The sequence below is a fragment of the Pteropus alecto genome, unplaced genomic scaffold (assembly GCF_000325575.1).
Source record: "Pteropus alecto unplaced genomic scaffold, ASM32557v1 scaffold20, whole genome shotgun sequence".
Classification (NCBI taxonomy): Eukaryota; Metazoa; Chordata; class Mammalia; order Chiroptera; family Pteropodidae; genus Pteropus; species Pteropus alecto.
The window spans coordinates 44913601-44934176 of NW_006436298.1; the positions used below are offsets into that span (position 1 = coordinate 44913601).

Consider the following 20576-nt stretch of genomic DNA (forward strand, 5'->3'; position numbering starts at 1 on the left):
CTCCCTATTCATGAATAAAATTTCTCATCTTTTTAATATTTTCATAAATCCTGAGGGAACTGTCTAAACACTTTGTGTATGATTTTAATATTTTTCTGCTTATCTTAAATCTTCTGAAAGGTAATAAAAACAAAATAACTCTTGGTTTTGGCATTAATTTGTCTTCTTAAATTCCTCAAATTTTTAGACCAATTAGATATCCAACTTAAAATTTCCGTTGAGTGTCACCCAAATGTAGGTGTTAATGCAACCTTCATAGCACAACTCCCTGAACTTGAAATCGTTGCTGCTGCTCTAGACTGAAACCTGTTGAAACATTTCCACTGTGGTTCCTGTATAGTTCAGTTACATGCATAATTTTACCTTCTTCTTCTTCCTTCTCTTTCTCTCCCTCCTCTTCTCCCTCCCCCTCCTCTTTCCTCCTCTTCCCTTTTTAACTGAGCTCTTAAATATGAACAAAGTTGAGCTAGTGTTGGAGAGTAATGACAGGGTCCAAATTAGTACCTAGAGCCTTTCTGAGAAGTCGTCCTTAGTTCCCGTTTAGCACTCACATTGGGGTATTCTGGTTTCCCCAGGTTTGTTCTCTTCTACTATAGGAATGAACAGAAGTAGGCATCGGTGCCTTCTCGCCCATTGTTTCTCTTTTATGAAACACTGAGCTTAACAGCACAGACCAGAAAGGGCCCGGGATTATCTTGAGCCAGATGCAAAGGCATACATATTTGGCCTTCCTAAATTTAACTGATAGGAGGCATGAGACCCCTTGAGGAATTCCTGCATGTATGAGTATGTGTTGTTATGACTTGACGTTTTATGACATTTATGAAGTTTTTTATTTGGGGAAAGGAGGTTGGGTGAAATGGACGTAATCACATTTGTGTTTTGAAAGATCACTCTGGCTGCAGTGTAGAGAATAGTTTGGAGGAGGCCTGGAGAAGCTACAAGGAGATCAGTTACGAGATGCGATACTTGAGGTGAGAAAGGAGACTGATTTGGGCTAGTGTGGTAACTGGAAAGGGAGAGATAGATTCACATAAAAAGTTTAGGAGGCAAATTCAACTGGATTTGGCGGTGGTCAGGCTCTGGAGACTGGGGAAGAGACAAGATCAAGGTTAAATGAGTTTCTTCAATTCTGATTGGGTACACGATTATGGGCTCTAATTAGATGTGTGGGATTCTCATCATAGCTTCATGTAAAATAGTTTAATATCGGTATTAACTGAAGCCAGGGAGGCTCAACCTCATGCCATGTGCTACATTGTGGGATAATTTGGGAAAAGCCTGACATATAGTTATCTGTTTTTCCTCAAGGCAAGTAGTAGTTTAATCAGGCAGACAAAAATTGTAGGATTCTTAGTCACAATACTTAGTTTAAAGAGACAATTGTTGAAATAAGAGTGTAGAAGGAAACATGTTTTATACTCATTTCTAAGACCGACTGGCTAGTGTTTGGTGTTCAAATGAGCTAACAATGAGCTAGCACCCACTACCTTGTAAATGTTAGAGCATTTTTCTTGCAATTGAGGACATTGGCTAGAAGCACAAAGGAGAATTGTACATCTCACAATGCTTCATTATTATCTTCACCAGCAGTCTTCAAGGAAGATTTCTTCATGGGGAAAGGACAGGGCAGAGGGCTAGGTCATCAACATTTTTGGTTCTATTATAGATAAATGGTGGCGTTTAAGGAATTGTTGATTTTTTCAGTGTTGCATGGGCTGTCAACAGCAGGCTCAGGGTTGGGACTTTGAACCTTCTTAAAACAAAAACAAAAACAACAACAAAATAGCTACAGTGTAATATAACCTAAATACGAAGTCTGTCATTAGCTTGCTCATGCAGGAGATGTATCCATCACATGAAATGTTTCCATTCTCTGCCATCACCCCCAAACTGGGAATTTAAAGAAGTCATTAATCTGAAATATAATGTAATCTAAGAATTTATTCGTTCTTCTCAGGAGACATTGATTATCAGCCGTGATCACTCTGGCATGCTACACAGTTATAACTTCTCAAACAATTGTCTTTATTAGACTGATGTCTATTTTTATTTGTAGGAGTTAGTGGAAAGGTTGGAGGTAGAGACAAATGAGTTCAAGAAAAGTAAGAAAAACAACTGTTTTAAAATGATAATAATAAAAAGAAATTGTCGTCAACAAGCTCTTTGGCCCCCCAGAATAGAAATACTGAGCTAAATTAATATAAATGATCATAGTAATTTTAGGGCCTAAATGTAACCAGTCTCACAGGGGCTCTCTGTGAGACTTATTCTCTATGTCTCTTTGGAAAGGAGAAGAGGGAAGGCTGATTAACAGGAGTAAGAGGGATGAGCATCTCAGCAGCTGCCGGGATCCTACTGCTGATTTTATTCGGAAAGGTCCGGTTGTACCATGGGCCTTCTGAGAACTGTGCCCCTTGCTCCCTGGATGCCCCTTGGACTGGGGTCGACCTTCCAGAACTGCTGTACATATGTACGCCCCTGATCTCCAGCTCCTCTAGATGCCACATCCTCCCAGGTGCCCAGGGTTGACCTGGTTTCCGGAAGTGGGAGCCGATCGCCTCTGCTGTCAGCACTGACTCCGTGGGTGCCGGGCTGGCTAGGTGTTTTGCATAAGACTTTTTGTCCCATATTTTTTACCTGATTTGAAGCAGACTTCGTTTCCTTGAATATAATCTTGAAAGAAAGTCTGTTTGAGATGACCTAAGGCAATAATTATTAGGCCAACCTCAGTTAAGACATTTAAATCCATAGAAAACAGTTATTTTTTCTCCCTTTTTGAGGGTCTCTTTTTTGATGACTCCTCTCCTCATAGTTTCAGTTCCTGACAGCTGAAGTCCTACATCTTCTGTGAGGTGAGAGCCCATTTATTTCATCCAATTCCGAGTTCGTTTTACAAGTTCTATACAGTTCCATAACTGCCTTCTGCTAGGTGTCACCCAGCTTGTTGAACAGACAGTTACTGCCTCTGAATGCCTTCAGACAGTTACATGTTTGAGACTGGGGACCTTTTATGTAGATGTTCTAGCCATGTCAGTGTGGCCTCTCCTTTCAGCTTGCTTTGTTTATCCAGCAGCTCATTACTTAAGAGTAGCCTGTCACATTGGTTAAATATTCTTTGGGAAACATGGTCACTCACATCCTTGAGATACCACAAATATGTTTAATACAGGGAAGATTGGCTTGATAAGAAAAATGTGATTGACTTGCATCACCCAAAAATATTTTCTTGTTATTCCGGTTGAGTTTCCACAACATCAATAAGCGCTAGCAAACCTAAGGGCAATAAATTTCTGCAGCCGACACACAGAGACACCAAGGGAAGCAGGGAAAATGATTGCTGATGATTCGTTCTAACTACTTGACCTTCTGACCTCTTCTCTAGATATATGACCAAGATGGGACACTACAGCACTTTATTGATGGTGGGGAACCTAGTAAGTCAAGCTGGATGAGGTATATCCGATGTGCAAGGCACTGCGGAGAACAGAATCTAACAGTAGTTCAGTACAGGTAAAGTATATCTCGATTTACCACTTACAGAGCCAAAGCCCTTGGGCTTGCATATACAAATTCAGGCTTGCTGCTAGTTTTGAAAATCTTCTGCAGGAATTATTGCAGAAACTCTGCGGATACTGGCAGAAATTTTTTTTTTTTTTTTTTTTTTTGCTAGGTTTCTGAAACCTTAGCAATTGCAACAGTAATTTCATGAGAATTCAGGAATAAAGATGCTAGTGGGCCTCTTTCGGTGCACATGGTAAAGTTTACTTTTACATCTTCACCTGAACTTCCGCCATGGCCTGAGTGAGCTCAGCAAACCCAGTGACTTGGGGTGGTTCCCCACAGCAGATGTGTAAACACACACACGCACAAATGGGAGTGCAGAGGTTCAGTCCCAGATCCTTTGCTTTCCGTCACCTTCAGGCTTTCTCCCAGGGGGAACAGTTTCATTTGCACAAAGGCCTGGGAAACCAAGGACTCTCGGCCTTCCCAAGGCTGCTTTTCCAAAGCTCTTAAGCTCAGCAGCAGTATCTGAGCCAGAGTAACTGCTCCTGATCCCTGGAAAGGTACCAAAGCATTGAGCTTTGGCCCTTGGATGATTCAGAATATGTTTCAGGTGATGAGGAGGTTCCAGAAGCCCCAAGTTTCCTGAGATGTTTAGGCAAAGCCCAAAGGGTAACAAAGGCAAGGTGGAGTCGCCTCCATTTCCCAGAGCCTCCCGGGGATGCCTCTGGGGGCTGAGAAGCAAGGTGGATTCCCAGATGCCAAGCCACATCTGCTCAGTGCACCTGTTGGTCAAGCTTTTCCATTTAGTGTTAAAGAAGCTTGGAGTGGATGCGGGAGGGCAGAAACCAATCACATAGGAAAAAAGCCCTACCACTAAGCCCTCTTTTCTTTAAAATCCCTCGAAAACATGTGCCATATAAATATATGACCTCAGTTATAAACAGCCATGTTCCCTTTAGAATCAGAAGCAACTGTTTAGCTTTATTAGGCACCAAAGACACATCAAAGCAGAAGGCCCTGTGCTCGGCAACTTGGAGTCCTGCCTGTGGCTATTTATTTTCCTCCCCTCCACCCTTTTTCTAAATGAAGCCTTTAAAAATAGAAAAAAAGCTTTATTCTCCTTATAGGTTAAAGGCTGAACAAATCTGGCTTGCTCTCCGAAGGTCTCCAACTCAAAAGGAACGTATTTGCGAAGCATGGGACTTTTCGCTGCCTTGGTTTCCTATGCAGTTATAGTTCATGAAATAATGGTTCAGATGCAATGGTGCACGGTGGTGTCTGGTTACACTGCTGTGTACGGGCTTTGCTCACCTTGATTGCAGCTGCATTTCTGTCATGAAGTTTTTATGAAATTCGGAGCTAGAAAATTAGTAAAGATTGTGCTTGTTCATTCAGCAAGAGAATAGTTTGGCTGGTTCAGTAACGAGCACCCAGGGAGCTCTTGAGGCAAATCCGGAATCTGGGCAAACGAGAAACCCCTAAGAGGAAGGTGGGCATGAGTAAGTCATTACCTATCTGTCAATATTAAGTGGGTTTTATAGCTCCCCTTTCATGATGGCGCTTAAACTTCGAGCTCTCTCTGCCGATCTGTTTTTGATTACTTGAGATCTTTATAAAATGAACTACAAAAACACAATTTAAAAAACTGGCATCCATCACCAGTGACCACGTCCAAGAGTAAGAAAATAGAAAAGTTGGACCCTGAAGAGCCAGCCTAATTTTTATTGTACATGAATGTCCTCTTCACAAAAAGTCAGCTGGTTTAGATTCATTCTGTTATGATTTGTAATATCTAAATGGAATTTTCTTCAAAGCGCTCTTGATTGATTGACCCTTAGTTGAACGTTTTGTTTTTATTTTGAGGCTGACAATAATGTTTGTTGGCATGTGTTCTGCTTCAACTGCGTTGGGACGCCATGAAGCTATCTTTATGAGTCATCCAACCACAATACTAAATACATGTCAGCAAAGGAAATATTATCTGAAAAGGGAAAAATCCCTTTGATGTGCTTCAACATGCAGAGATTTCTGCGAGTTTTGGAAGCTCTGCCCGCTTGTAAGGAACGGTGTACGCTTACACATTTTTTTTTCCCTTTCGGCCTACTCCGTGCCTCAGAAGACCACCCATTGCTCGAAAACAGTTCTGCTCTTTCAGCGGCAAAGTGTGTCATTTGGTTTTAGCACATTCATTTGCCGGGCGCTGTGTTTATATTAAGGGAAGCCAAACCGAGAGATGAAATGTTACAAGGGTGAAGTACAAAGTAGACTCAATTTTTCTCAAGTTAGGAGATGCCAGTGATTTATAGCTCGGCTCCAATTTTGATTTTTTTATGTAGCAGTGGAAAGAATTAATAAAATGCACAGCTCTTGGAGATGCGGAGGGAGGAAGGGGAGTGAGATCCAGGACAACTGGCTGGAGTTTTTGTCAGATATTCATAGAATGTTGGGAAAAAACATTCTGCTTAGCTAGCAGTGCCCTCATGAGACAGAATGGCAGCAAGTAAGGAAAATAACAAGATAAATGAAATTTTTGCAGCTGCAAGTAAAATATTGAGAATCTGCACTTTTTTATTGATCTTTATGATCCTATTGCCAAGAGCCACTTTGTGGTGACAAAATATGTTGACAAGTGCATATCTCACTGCCATGAAAAATGTGGTGAAGGATTCGCTTTCTGTCTGCAGTGTTGTACAAGGAACAAATTGCCCTGCTATAGCCAATTCCTTACAGAAAGGCTAAATTTAAGGCCCACCAACCCTAAACACTTTTATCTTGAACTTGAGTCTAATATTTGTAGCAATTCTTCATTGAGAAAACCAGTCGCGGTCTCATTTTTTTTAATCTGTAGATTTTTTTTTTTTTTTTTTACAGCACCAAAGCTGTTATAAAAAAAATGTTTATTTCTTGATACCTTCGCTCTGTCTTTTCAGAGTGTAATCTTTCAGCCAGAGTAAAGTGCTCTTCTTGTATTTATTGAATCGCCATCCATTTCATGTAAGAGGGTTTTTCTCTTCTCCAGTATCAAACCTTAGAAGGAAGGCAATGAGGAAGATTTTTATTTCTCTCATTCCTTATATTACAAAGCTGTTTAATTTTATTATAAATTCGAGAACTCCCAATGCCAAGTTGCAAGAATACACATAATGCTTTTCCTTCAAATAAGGAATCAATAGTGTTAATTTATATACGAGGTTGAGGCACCAGTGTCTGCCATTTGCCAAGAGAGAAAGTTTTCTCATCAATGTGAGATGGAATTTTTTTTTTTTTTTAAATGAACTCTTCCTTTCTGCTGTCTCCTGGGCCAAATATCTGTCACTTCAGCCAAGACGCTGTATGGAGGGACACTGTATAAATAAACTATGAACTATTTATCATACTGGGTTACAGGCTCTAATTGGTTGCCGGGAACAATAAGGTGGGTGCAGATTTTATTACAAACAAAAACTGTTTAAGTGGAGTTGGGCAGAACATTTTTGGGGCAATAAAAATGTGGATGGGGGCACATGAGTCCTACCTATTACTAAGCCGGGTTTTCTTTTGTTTTGAATAGGTCGAATATATTCTACCGAGCCTGTATAGATATTCCCAGGGGTACCGAGCTTCTGGTGTGGTACAATGACAGCTATACGTCTTTCTTTGGGATCCCTTTACAATGCATTGCCCAGGATGAAAACTGTAAGAATTTATTTTAGCTCTGAATTCACATCTCAAAATATGATTTTAAGGCTAACTTTTTAAGAGTATTGCTTGAAACTCCTGAAATGCAGTTCATTCTAATAAGTCATGCACGTGTGCACAAGTCTGTTCCATCATTTTCCTTTCCCTGTCTATCCTTTGCTTTTTCACAGGGCATCTTGACTTGTACAGGCCTATCCTTCTTAGCCTGTTTACAATCTCGAAACCTTTGTCAGAGTTTTAAAGAATTGCTGGCAGAAATGTAAGGCAGCGTACATTTACTGAGTGCCTACTGTGTGTCTGGTTCTACGCTTGCCATTTTACAGGGTTAGAAGGGCGTCAGAGCTACAGCTTCTGCTCTAAAGGGATGTGCAGTCTTGCTGGAGTCACACTGTACGTGAAGATGAAGTAATGAGAAAACAATGCCCTCTAGTCAGGAGTAGTACCCCTCTGTAGGTAGGGTGTGCTTCCTCTTATGTAGTCGTTATAGTGAGAAATGGTAGTAAAAATTGTAGCCATATGACTGAGGAATTTGTATCTCTAAATTTCTTATCCTATACAAACCGTGTAATTTTCTTCTATCTTTTTTACTTTGGCAATCATTATTTTAAAAAAATAATCTAACAGCTAGACAGATGAAAACTTACAGCAATTTTCATTTAAACTTCATACATATATTTTATCAATTCTTTAGAAAATGTTTTAAGGTGATTTCCAGTATTTGGAACAGAATTAGGTAATTCTGATGTGCTTCAGTAAGAAACACTGGTTTCAATGTTGCTATTTTTTTTTTTTGGTCACAAAATAGATTAATCTATGAACTGATAATTTGGGGTTATGTAACAGAAAAAGAAGCAGAGAGAAAAGATTTATTTAAGAAACTTTATCTTGAAAAAAATGTGTTATATTACTTTATCCTTCTCCACTTATTTTCTCTCTCTTACACACACAAACTCTAATAGAAAATGTTCATATTACTACTGCTCAAAATGCTGATGATCAGATATTTCTTTTTCATGTTTTCTTTATTTTCTTTGTAAAAATACAGAATCCTCAAAAAGCATATTACTATCTCCTTTCTTTTTCTACTTTACTCTAAACCCAAACCAATCTCAAATTAGAACATGAATCTTTGGACATATAGTACATTCCTTTGACTTCCCAAGTTTCCATTGGAAAGTTTCTTTCATGCAGTGATACTCCTGTTCGAGGGAAGGTCTGTTTTCATAGGAGAAAATCTCAGTGTTGGACATGTGCGTGTGGTTAGTGCGAGAAGCAGATATGGGCATGGCGGCCAGTATGCTTTGTCTTCCCAAAATGGCTCCACAACCCAACTTTCCTTAAACTGGGTCAACAGACAGAAAAGCACTAGTATCAGCCACCCTGCCCCCTGCCCTGACCCCGATCTGCCAAAATGGGCCCGTCTGTACATTAGAACCTTGACATGACCTTACCTTCTGAAGTATGACATTTGATCCAGAATGACTCCAGAAGTCCTTTAATATAACCTGCTACAACCCCTGAAGTTGTTATTGTGGTGTGTTTGTGAATAAATATAGCAAAGCCTAGAGTTCCGAAGTGCGTAGCACATAGTACAAACAGTCTTTTGTTTGCTCATTTATTCATTCATTGCTAGGATATTTATTGAACACCTACTGTGGGCCAGTGTCTTTGCTAGGTGCTGCAGATACAGCAGAGAACAAAACAGACAAGAATTCCTACCCTCATGGAGCTTACATTCTATGGGGGGAGAAAGATGATCAACAAATAGATGAGTAAATAAATAATTGGTTAGGCGATGTTGTATTGTAGAGATAACAGAGAGGGGGTAAGGCATGCCAGGAGTTGGACAGTTGCAGTTTTAGAGAGTGACCAGGGTAGGTCCTATTGGAAATGCGACCTTCGAGATAAGACTTCAGGAGGTGAACGAACAAGCCATGTGTTATTTGGGAATGTTCCAGGCAGCCGGATTAGCAGTGCAAAGGCCTCAAGATGGGAATGTTCCTGGCTTGTTGGAAGAGCATCACAGAGGTTGGCATAGGTGTTTGGGAGTGAGTGGGGTGGGGAAAAGTTAACTTAGATATGGGGAAGTTGGTGGTCAGGAATCTTGTAGGGCCCAGGAGGCTGCTGTCAGGACCTTGGCTTTTACTCTGTGGGGGCTGGGTGGAGGGGACTGTTGCAGAGTTTGAGCAGAAGGTCATATGATTTGACTGAAGTTGTGATATTATTACTTTGGCTACTGAGTGGAAACTAGACAGTAAGGGTGAGGGCAGAGCAGAGAATCCAGGCAGAGGCTCTTGCAGGAATCCAGGGGAGAGAGATGGTATTTTGGATCAGTGTGAAAGTGGTGGAGGTGGTGAGAGTGGTTGGATTTGGATATATATCGAAAGTAAAGCCAACAGCATTTGCTGACACCCTGGATGCTGAGTGAGAAAGAAAGTCAAGGATAACTCCAAGGTTTTAGTCTGAGCAACTGGAAGGGCAGAATGGTCATTTACTGAGTTATGAGTCACAAGTGGAAACTGCCATGGAATGATGACTTAGGGGACACGATTTTTTACCCTTGACGTGAATCTTTGTGGTGGAAGTCACACACCTACAACATTGCTTCCACCTCATGGCGATGTCGTGTGATGAAAGGGATATAGGTGTTGGGCTGGAGGATTTTTGGGTGTTATTCACAGCCACCCAAGAATGGTTGTCTAAGAAAATACCATCTGGTCTTCAAGTTCAATGCCATAGTGCCATCAAAAAATGTACTTTCTGGAAACGCCATATGCTGTGCTTTTTAGTCCTTAACTTCTTCTAGAGTCCAACCTGGATGAAGCATTCTTGAGGTTGCTGATTAGAATATTGAATAAATTGTACCAGGGCATATGTTATATCATTTAGCACCTGAAATCCTTGAAAGAAAATTCACAAAGCCACAGCAGCTTGCAGTATTGTGAATTCAGTGGGTAAACTAAGGAGCTCTTTGTGGTTGAGTTCAGAGCGCTGCGTGAGGGTGGAGGGAAGTTTAAAAGGAATTAAGTCTTTGATTGAAATGCTCAACAGTGACAATCCCTCTTCCCCCTACGGATATTATAGTAATTTTATTTCAGTTCCTGCCCCAACGTCATACATATGTCATGTGATTGGCCACCCAAGAAACCAGCAGAAAGCTTCATCAGATAATGTGAGGGAGATACATGACCTTGACTCTAAGATGGATTCTCGTTCCATATGATTCACTGAGTCCTGGGAATGCTTATTACGAGGGTTCCTTATTCTGTACCGAGAAATACTCCGTGTGATTTAAAAGCACAGATGTGTGAAAGGGCATGAGCAGATAATTTCATAGAGAGCCTTCCACAGTCTTGAATAATTTCAGTCATCTCAACTGTATTACCAATTCTAAGACAATTTTTATCTTATTGAGCTAGCCACAAAATAAATTAGATACCTTAAAAAAAGCTTCTTGAGATCAAAGACTTACTTGATAAAATGTCTCCGCAGAGCCTACTTATAGTGCTATGCACATAGTAAACAATTAATAAATGCTCACTGGATAAATATTGAGAATTTTATTGCCATTATTGGCAATAAAAATATTCATTTTGTATTGCCATTATTGGCAATAAAATATTTATATAATGGGATTAAATATTACAACCAGATTTCTTTTCGTTAATGAAATTGATACATGGCCCAAGACATTCAAGGGAAATATGATTTTGCTTAGTGAATAATACTTATTAAGCACTTTCATTTATAAAAATATCATTTTCTTCCCATGGTTCTTTCGACATCAAAAGTACACATTGCCCATTGAGCATGTGTGGTGGGTTCAGGCTCCTGTAACTGCCCGCCTCTGGCAGCAGCCGCGAGGCCGTGGGGCACACTCGCTGCCCGGACAAGGCATTGAAAGCCGCCTCGCCTCAAAGAGAAGGCAGCGTTTCACACAGGCCTTTGGGTTCTGGAAGCAATTCCTATGTTATTTTCTTTTAAAAAGCCATAGTTATAAATGTAATAGAGCTCCAAAGAGAGAGCCACTCCATCTACTGTGGGCCTTTCAGAAGAGCCTGAAGGGACGCCTGTGTCGACAGATTGCATCCGCAAGAAGGAATGAGGTTCCCCAAAGCTTCCAGTGGGGGCTCAGCTCCCGCAGAGTGTAAAGACCACGGTGTATTCATATTCATTTCAGAGGAAATTAAAAAAAAACCTGGGAATAAATGTTAAACAAGTCTTCCTGCTGCTTTTTCTGTCTTGGCATATGAAGCTGAGGTAGCAGAATGTGAAACTTGATGACAACACAGGAGTTGCTGCACTGGAGTAAACTCTGCCTCCATGAGGCCTGCCTTTTTCTTTTGAGTTTAAAGAGCAGAAAAATAAAAAGGAGCACCTCTGTTTGGTGCTTCTCACCCCCACTATCCCATCAATAATGAAAAAACGAAGTAAAGAAAACCCTGCTCAAGCCTCATATCCATGAACATTAAGGAGATTATGGTATAGTTCAATCCAACAAGAAAATCTGTGTGCAAGGCCCTATGGGAAGCGTTGTGTTGGGGTACAAACGTGTGGGCCCTGTCCTCAAGGATCTCAGTCTAAAAGAATGCACATAAGCCCACAACTACAATGCAAAACACGATGCAGGTGTCACATGGGATGGCCAGAGCAGTGAGCCTGAGCTAGGAGGGGCGTGAAGCTGAGGATTGATGCAGCTGGAAGGAGTCAAGGTTCCATGCCCCCTCTAGAGAGTGGGAAGCTGGGATTGGACTCCTTACATAAAACCAGGAACCCTGAATGAAGACTATAAAAATGCTACCCTCAAGCCACAAGCCAAGGAACTGTCCTTCTTGAGCCATTGGGTAAAATCAGAATGTCACACTCTACGAACCAGCCTCCCCTATGGCATAGTGTGGGCTTGATTTTGTACTACCTGCCAGATATGGAAACCCTGGGCCGAAAAGCTAAAATAAAAATCAGTCCAGAAGTGGAGGAATTTGTAGGGTCCTAGAAGCAGCAGAGGAGAAGTCACCCCATAAGGATGCCTCTGTGTCTGCACAGGACTCCCAACGGAAGATAGCGCTCGCTGAAAATGTATTCCGACTGAGAAATGACTAGACCCAGGGAAACCTGCTATCGTGAGAGATTTGACCTCTTGGGTGCTCGGGGATGTTGCGGTCTGCTGCCTAGATCTTAACCTGGGCACAGGACTGAGGCACTTGTTCCCCCAGGTCACGGGAGTGTAGGGGTTGACAGCTCTCAGGTGTGTTTGTCTCCAGGAATTACCTTTAGCCTGAGAGCCCTTTACCCTTGGTCATGCTCTCTCCCCATGACGTCCATTTCTCATGGAGGTCAATGTGGGGGACATTAAAGACTGGTTCTCTTGTCCCAAAGCAGGACAACTCTGAAAGACCTTTTCAGCTCCAGAGCTATTAGTCTCCTTTCTCAATACAATTCTCTTGCCTCACTCCCCAGCAGGCGTTGATTCAGGAGCACACCCCAGGAAGCCCACACACAAAACTCCACATCTCCACTTCAGAGTCTGTTTCCCAGGGGACCTGACTTAAGACAAGCACTCCCAGATTTATATTTCCAATCCAGACCTCTCCATGAGCCCTACACTACTATGCAACTGTCTACTCCACATCGTCACATGTATGTCTCACAAGCATCTCAAACTCAGCATGTAAAACTGAAACCATTCTACTCACTGCCATAAACTGCCTCTCCCCCAGTTCAGTAACTCTCACTCCTAATCATCCAGTTGCTCTTTCTAGAAACCTGGACACCTTGCCCTTCTATCCAATCAGTTATCAAGTTCTGTTGATCGCATATTCTTAAGTGCATTTCTTTTCAGTTCTGCTGCCACCACCCTGGTCAGTGTCACCATCAGCTTTGGTCTGGAGCACTATATAGCCTCCTGCATGTCACTTTTTCCATCTTTTAGTATCACAGTAGCCACAGCAAAGTTTCATTGATTTTCTTATTATTCGCTGTTTTGTTAATAGGTAGTTCAGTTCCATAGATAAAATCCAGAAAGGGCTGTGGATGTACATAATTCTCCTTCCAAGAGGCAATCAGCTGACGGATTCTTGAGTGTTCTTCCAGGCACATTTTTTTGCTCATTCATGCATTCAAGCATATTCTCCTGCTCCTTCTCTGGTTCTCGCTCTGTCACCCCCGCCTTTTACACAAAGAACAGCGTACCATACACGTTGTGCACCTCGCTTTTTCACTTAACGATATAGAGTGATGGGGCATTTAAAGCATAAATCTGATCACCTCATACCCTAGCTCTAAACTCTGTTTTGGTTTGCCATTTCTCTCATAATAAATTTCTAGTTCTTTAATATGGTAGCCTTTGGGCCACAAATAGTCTTCAGAAATACATCGTATGGCTCACGTATGTTTTACAAAATTAGAATTCACACGTGATACGACTGGCCGTGCCCTATTCAGTTTGCTGCAGATGCCACCGTTTTCTGTTGTATTTACCTGCCTTCCATCACTTATTTCTTTTACTTGCCCAGCTCCCACAGGCACTGGCACTTGTGCTGCCTTCTCTACAACCTCAGCGGCAGCCCCTTCTCCCCTTCTTTCTCTGGCCGCATAGGCTTTCTTTCAGTTTCTTCGGTGCCCTGAGTTCCCTTTCACCGCAGCATGACATACAGACTCTGTGGCAAAGCTGCCAGTGTTTCACTTCTTTGCGTTGCCTTTTTCTCTTTTCTCACCTGTCTGATCTGTGCACCCTTCCGGACTCACATTCAAGGTCACTGCTCAGGGAAGCCATCCCTCACATCCCGAGTTATCTATCCTGGAGATATGTTTTCCCGGCACCCCTTTGCTCTCTTTCGTTGCACTTATCACACTTGTAGCGATTGTATTGTCGATTCTAAAATTCATGTATTTCTCACATGTTAATCCTTTTGAACCTGGCAGATGTCTTACAATTAATGGTACAACTTGCAATTGATGGAATTTTAGATTCGATGAAACCGAGTAAACATGTATTTGTAGAAAACATGTGTTCACTGTCTGTCTTTCTCGCTGGAGTTTAAGTGGCATGAGGGTGGGGTTCTCATTTCCCCTATACCTGTAGCACCTCACACAGTGTCAGGCATGTAGTAGACACTCATAAGAACTTGTAGGCTGATTGAATGGACAAGAGGGGAAAGTAGGACTTTGTTTTATGGAACCCGAATTTGCTTCTCTCAGGCAAATTTTTTAGGATTTGATGAGTTCATGCTCTTCTTTGACTATATCCTTTAGGGCGTTGAGAGTTTTCCCTCTTCTCCTTAATCTTTGTCTTATAGACCAAAAAGATTTTACCAGCTCAGTATGTCATGTAGAAACCACTTCATCTTTTTGGTCATTTTAGTTAGTCATCTTTGGGCCTTTTGCAGTTGTCTGTACTGATTTGAGCTGGGAAGAAATAGTGTTTTCTGATTCATTTCCTGTCCTCTTTCTGATAGTTCTCTTTGTTTTGTTTATACTTTTGATTTTTGTAGCCAATCAGGCTGGTATTTGGGAAGAACAATATTCTGTATCCTTTATGTACTGCTTTAAAAAGATTATACTTTGTAAATCTCTAGGGTCCTGTGGAAATGTGCAATCACTGCCAGACAGTTTAGAGATCAAATATGGTTGCTTTTGTGAAAATTACTCATTCTTGTTCTTACTTTTTCTTCTATATTATATGTTCATTTTATTCAGTAGAATTGGATTTATTCCCAAGTAGAATAAAGGGCGATGTCAAAAGTAGAATATAGAGTGCAGGTGTTGCTGCCTATATCTCAAAAACATATTACATTTGTTTAGGCATGCCCTGCAGTAGAAAATAATAAGACAGAATAATCTTGTTTCAACTATATCCACTCTTATTGCCTAAATGATATTATTACCATTAAATCAAATCCACTAGATCCTAGATTATTGTACAATTATTAAACTTTTATATAAAATTTTCTTTATTACCATTTTGACATTGATCATTAAACTTAACAAAAATTCATTGGCTCACAAGTTCTTTAGTTTAATATAAAGGTTATGTGACCTTAATGATTTTTGAAAATTAATTTATTAGGTTACTTTCCAGCAGCATAAGTGAGAAGTCAGAATTTATCATCTATACTTAGAGGGGTATTTGTATCATTTCTCCCCAACGGTGTCATTTCCCTCCTTCCAACAGTGAAGCCTCTGACCGGTTTTCCTGCTCTCGTGCATGTTGATGACATCTTCGTTCCAGTCTTCACACTGTGCCTTCTTCCTGTTTGTCTGGCATTTCCCAGCCTGCGAGAGCTTAGTGTTGTGGGTTTCCCTGTGCTTTGTCTCTTCCAGATTAGTTATAAACGGGCCGAATATGATAGATTCTACCCTGATCTCTGATGATGCTGCTGTTTTTATTTTTTATTTAAAAAGTGCCAAAACAAGACAAAATATTCCTCCTTACCTTTCAATACCTATTTTAAAAACAAGTCTGTGTGCAATCAAAAACTTTTTTGAAATTCTAAAATATATGGACAGATTTCATATTAATTATACACTTTTGCCCCAGAAGTTGAAATTATACATATGTATTTATACATAAAATATACATAGGTACATCAACATGTATCTGTGCGTATAGGTGTATATAAAATTTATATGTATATATGACATATGTGTTCATGCATGTGACAAAAACACTGTACTAGCTGTAAAATGCTCTTTTTATTTTTGAAACACAGCTGGTGAGCAGAGATAATGTAGGAGCATGGTCAGAAAAAAATGCTCTGGGAGTCAGAAAGCGAAAGCTTCTAACTCACTTGTGTCCTTAACTGAATGTGTGACCCTGGGCAAGTTATTGGACCTTCCTGGGCTTGAGCTGTTTTTATTTGTAATAAGAGAGGATGGGATTAGATCACTGATTCTCAACCATGATTGTGCATTAGAAGCTCTTGGGTCACATGCCCAGACTCTACCAAGTGATTCTGACTTAATTTTTAAACAATTTCCCCTGTGAGTCTCAGGGACGTCAGAGTCAAAACTCTAGGTTCTCTCCGGGGCTGCGAGTTTCTTGCTTTATTTTTCCCCTCCCAGCGTGGGATGGGTCGTGATGACAGAGCCATGTAGACTGAGTTATTCCTTTTGTTGGATTTGTCTAACACATGTGATTATACAGAATGCTGAGAGCTGAAGAGTCCTTGGTGGCAGCACACCAGCCCCTCCAAGCCCCCACACGTGGCGTCTGCCTATCCCCGTAAGCACAGACCCCCTTGCAGTTCTAGTCCTCTCCTATTCTCTCTTTAGAGTTGAGCATGCTTGAATTCTTGTGCTATGTAGGAATCCCAGTGGTGCTGGGAGCAGGAAAGGAGGAGAACACTCAGTTCATGTGTTTCCTTCCATGTGGCCTTGAACTAGCAGCCAATGGCCGTCGTTTACTTCCCATCGCCAATTTTTTTGCCAGTAAACCTTTTCAGATTTTTTGGTCTGTAATTTCTCTTGAGCATCTTTTAACCTTAAATCTCTTTGACCCCTAAAATAACCAATAAATGCATTTACTGACACAGTAGTTACTTAAAAAAAAAGAATAGTTTTTAAGCATATTAAGTTCTAATCACCTCAACTTGTAGGTTGACCAGCGAATACATGATATATATTATTAACACAATAACAACTTAAAAAACAAGAAAAAAAAATTCAAGTATATTAGGTTTTCTTCCTCAAAGGTTCTTCCCCACTCCCGCTGCCACCACCCCAGTGTAGGTCCACCTCCCTCCATTCATGTCTCTTCTTCCATAATAAGAATCAGATATTGTCGATAGTAGGCGCTGTGATGAGTACTTTCATTATCTCATTTAAACCTCATAAAAGATGGTTTAAAGAGGAGGAAACCAGGGCTCATAGAGCTCAACATCTATGAGTGGTAACCATGGCACATACTAAATGTTATCTATGCCTTATCTCACTCAGTCCTTCAGTGACCATTTTACATTTTACCAAGGACTAAATGTGGATTTTGATATTTCATACTTCCCCACAGTCACAAGGCCATGCTGCTGTTAAATAGCAGAGGTAAAACCCAGGCCATCTCAACCTCTAAGCCAAGCCGCTGTTACCTTTAGGATTTTTACTGCCACTGTCCTCATTTTATAGATGGGGAAACTAAGTCAGAGAGAGACTGAATAACTTGCCTAAGATCACCAAGCTAAAAAAAAGGCCGAGTCAGGATTTGAACCTAGATTTTTTTAATTCCAAAGCCTGAGTTACAAGCACCATGCTCTGTTGTCTCCCATTCTTACTTTATCTAGTGCATCCTGTCTGTAAATGATGCCTCATTCAAGACTCCCCTGAACACTGATTTTTTTCCATGCTATTTCTGCTCAGAAACAGTCTGTGTCTATTTCTTAGGCCTGAAGTCTTTTGTTTATTTATTTCTTTGGACTTTAAAGGCCCTCTGAGGTCTTACTCCCTACCCTCCACTGCTTTATTCCCACAGTGTCGAGAACCCAAGTCCTGCTTGGTCAAGCCCTCACCCTCACCATCCCACTAGCATGCCAGACTTCTGTCTCCAGGCATCTTTCATATTTTTCCATCTATCTCTTCAGCTGGTTTTCCTTGAATACCTGTCTTGTGCTGGCACGGTCTGGCGGAAGGCCTGAAATCCTAATGGCCTGAGTCTACCTTCTCTGGGCAGCTCAAGGCCACCGTCTCTGGGCAGCCCCTGCTGTCCTCTTCCCCTTTCTTGCTGTGCCTTCCATCTAAACTTCCTCCAAACCTAAGGTGTGGTGTGGAGACTTGTTATGGAGTCTTTATGTCTCAGGTCATAAGCAAACCCTGTGAAGTCAAAGACCATGTACAAACAATCCCGAGTATATTATAATCACTTAATAAATAGGCATTGAGTTACTAATTGGTGATAACAGTGCTTTCCCCCTCAAATCAAATTGTCTGCTATTATTTTAATTCTGAGTCCAGAAAAACAAAAATTTTAAATGTCGATTTATAGGAATTTTTTTTTTTTTTAGTGTATGTTATTGTGCTTATTTTAAGGGCTAATAAAACTGATCTTCTAAAACTGTTGTTCTCCCAGTAAATGTCCCCTCAACGGTAATGGATGCCATGTGCAGACAGGATGCCCTGCAGCCCTTCAGCAAGAGCAGCAAGCTCTCCCCCGCCTCGCAGCCGCGCTCCATCGTTTTCCCGCAGACTCCGTGCAGCAGGAGCTTCTCTCTCCTGGACAAATCTGGGCCCATTGAATCAGGATTTAACCAAATCAACGTGAAAAACCAGCGAGTCCTCGCGAGCCCGACTTCCACGAGCCAGCTGCACTCAGAGTTCAGTGACTGGCACCTTTGGAAATGTGGGCAGTGCTTTAAGACTTTCACACAGCGGATCCTGTTACAGATGCACGTGTGCACACAGAACCCCGACAGGTAACCCCGACTCTCCCCGCTCGAGATGTGTTTGCTTAGTGAGACCCACTGCTTGCCTTCCCATCAGGTCCTGGGTGCGTCTTCCAGTTGCCCCTTGGGGAAAACCCCGCCATGAGAGGTGTCTGTGTTCTGGAAGGTCAGAGGGTCATGTTAGGCCACTCTGGACTTTGTTGTTCAGAAGAGCTGCACGAATAGTGGCCATAGAGAGGAATCTGCTCTTGCTTTCCAACCAGTTCTGTCCAACTCTAAAGGGGAGCAGAATAGAAGGAACAGCTATGAATATCATAGAAGGAAAAATGAGGTCAGGATAATTAGAATCCTCTCTATCTTCCAAAGATAATATAGCTGGCTGCTCTGCTGCTGTCACAGTCGTTTCAGGGTTCACCTCCAGTGTGCCGTGTATGAACTTAATTAAGTACTAAGAGGTAATGAATTGGAATTTTTTGCTTAGTACTATTTTTCTTTAGAGCATGCAAACCCATAAATCCTGCAAAGCTGTCAAAAGGAAATACCTACTCTGCTAGTGATGTGGAGGAAAACAGATGCCACTTATTCAATAAACTAATATCCACACAGAAGAAAAATGTTGACTAGATACCTCAGAGTCAAAGTTGGTTTGAAAGTTTGTCAATAAGGAATTTTATGGCCATGAACTGAGGATGAAATTTAGCTGAACAAGTGAATTAAAATTTCAGGTACTCTGACGAGTGGCATAGTAGATATAATGGAACTATTATTTATGAATCAAAACCGGTTTATTTGACAGTCTCGATAGCTGGGAGCGCAAAAGACAAAAATCAAATTAATTCAATAAGAAAGGAGTGTGTTTTATCTCTCCTTCATGTCCTATGAAAATTTGATTAAACCCAAAATATCTAAGAATAGCATTGAAAATGCTCTTTGACTATAAAAGCAGAAAATAATGTTTGGAAGTCGGATGGGAGACTTGGACATAGGACTCCGGAATTATTTTCTTAATTTGGCCGCTGATTAACCTGATGAACCCTAAGCCACTCAGCGCTCCTTGCCTTATGACGCGTATACCCAGCACTCCCCTCCCAGCTCTGGAGGATATGACTGTGCCAGGAAACCCAAGCAGGGAGGATGGGGCTGTGGTGGAGAGGGGGTCTTTTCTAAACTAATAATCCATTTTAGGGTCCATATGCACATTTAGATGTGTATATGTTTTTATTTGGCGCCATTCTAGAAACCACTTGCTTAGCATTAAGCATTGCTATACTAAGTAATGTTGAAACATTTGCTTTAGGGCCATTGAGGCAACTGTGTCTTTATAATCTTTTGCTTTCAATAGGACAGACCTCTAATAAAAATTAGTTCTATAGGCTTTAGAGGTGACACAAAAGTTTTGAAAATGTTTTCTTCACTCAGAAAGGATTTTTTTTGGAAAGTTTGCATTTCTTGCAAATACACATGTTAGCATCAAGATACAGCTATTCAAAGTTTGCAGAGAATTTCAGTAGTTTTTTTTTTAAAAAAAAACTATATAAAAGATGGACTAAAACCTTGTTATAAACTTGCTTTTTAAATTGAATTCAGCTGGATGAATCTGTTATTTGCAGCTTCACTGGTGTCATAGTAACTGAACATGCAAGGTGAGATAAAATGATAGTTGAAAGTTTCTAGATTTCAAAGCTTAGCTTTGAGCATGATATGATTCCATGCTGAATGTCACATAAAGCAATGAAAATATGTCATGGTAAATAGAAAGATACCCAAACAGACAGTTTGGACTGACCCCAGTCACACTTAAAAAACCATGTGTGTATTATGGTTTAAGTCTTGATGAAGTCTTTCCTGTCAAATAATAGTGTCATGATTTGTAATGCATCTATGTAAACTATCAGAGAAGTACGTGATAAATTAGAAAATTTAACATGTACAAAATACATTTCCGTGAGATTATTAGGTCATGCTGATACCAAGCTAATTTAGAGTTCTTGGCACAAAATTCAAGTATCATGAGACTTCCGTCCT

General features: G+C 40.9%; 1 protein-coding gene across 1 annotated transcript in view; it reads left to right on the forward strand.

Moving 5' to 3' along the window:
* PRDM6 (PR/SET domain 6) overlaps positions 1-20576 on the forward strand; it is a 93757-nt gene that overhangs the window by 59531 nt on the left and 13650 nt on the right. The window contains 3 exon segments of the mRNA XM_006913318.2: positions 3386-3513; positions 7058-7182; positions 18239-18581. Of these exon segments, the coding sequence (XP_006913380.2) occupies positions 3386-3513; positions 7058-7182; positions 18239-18581 (596 nt within the window).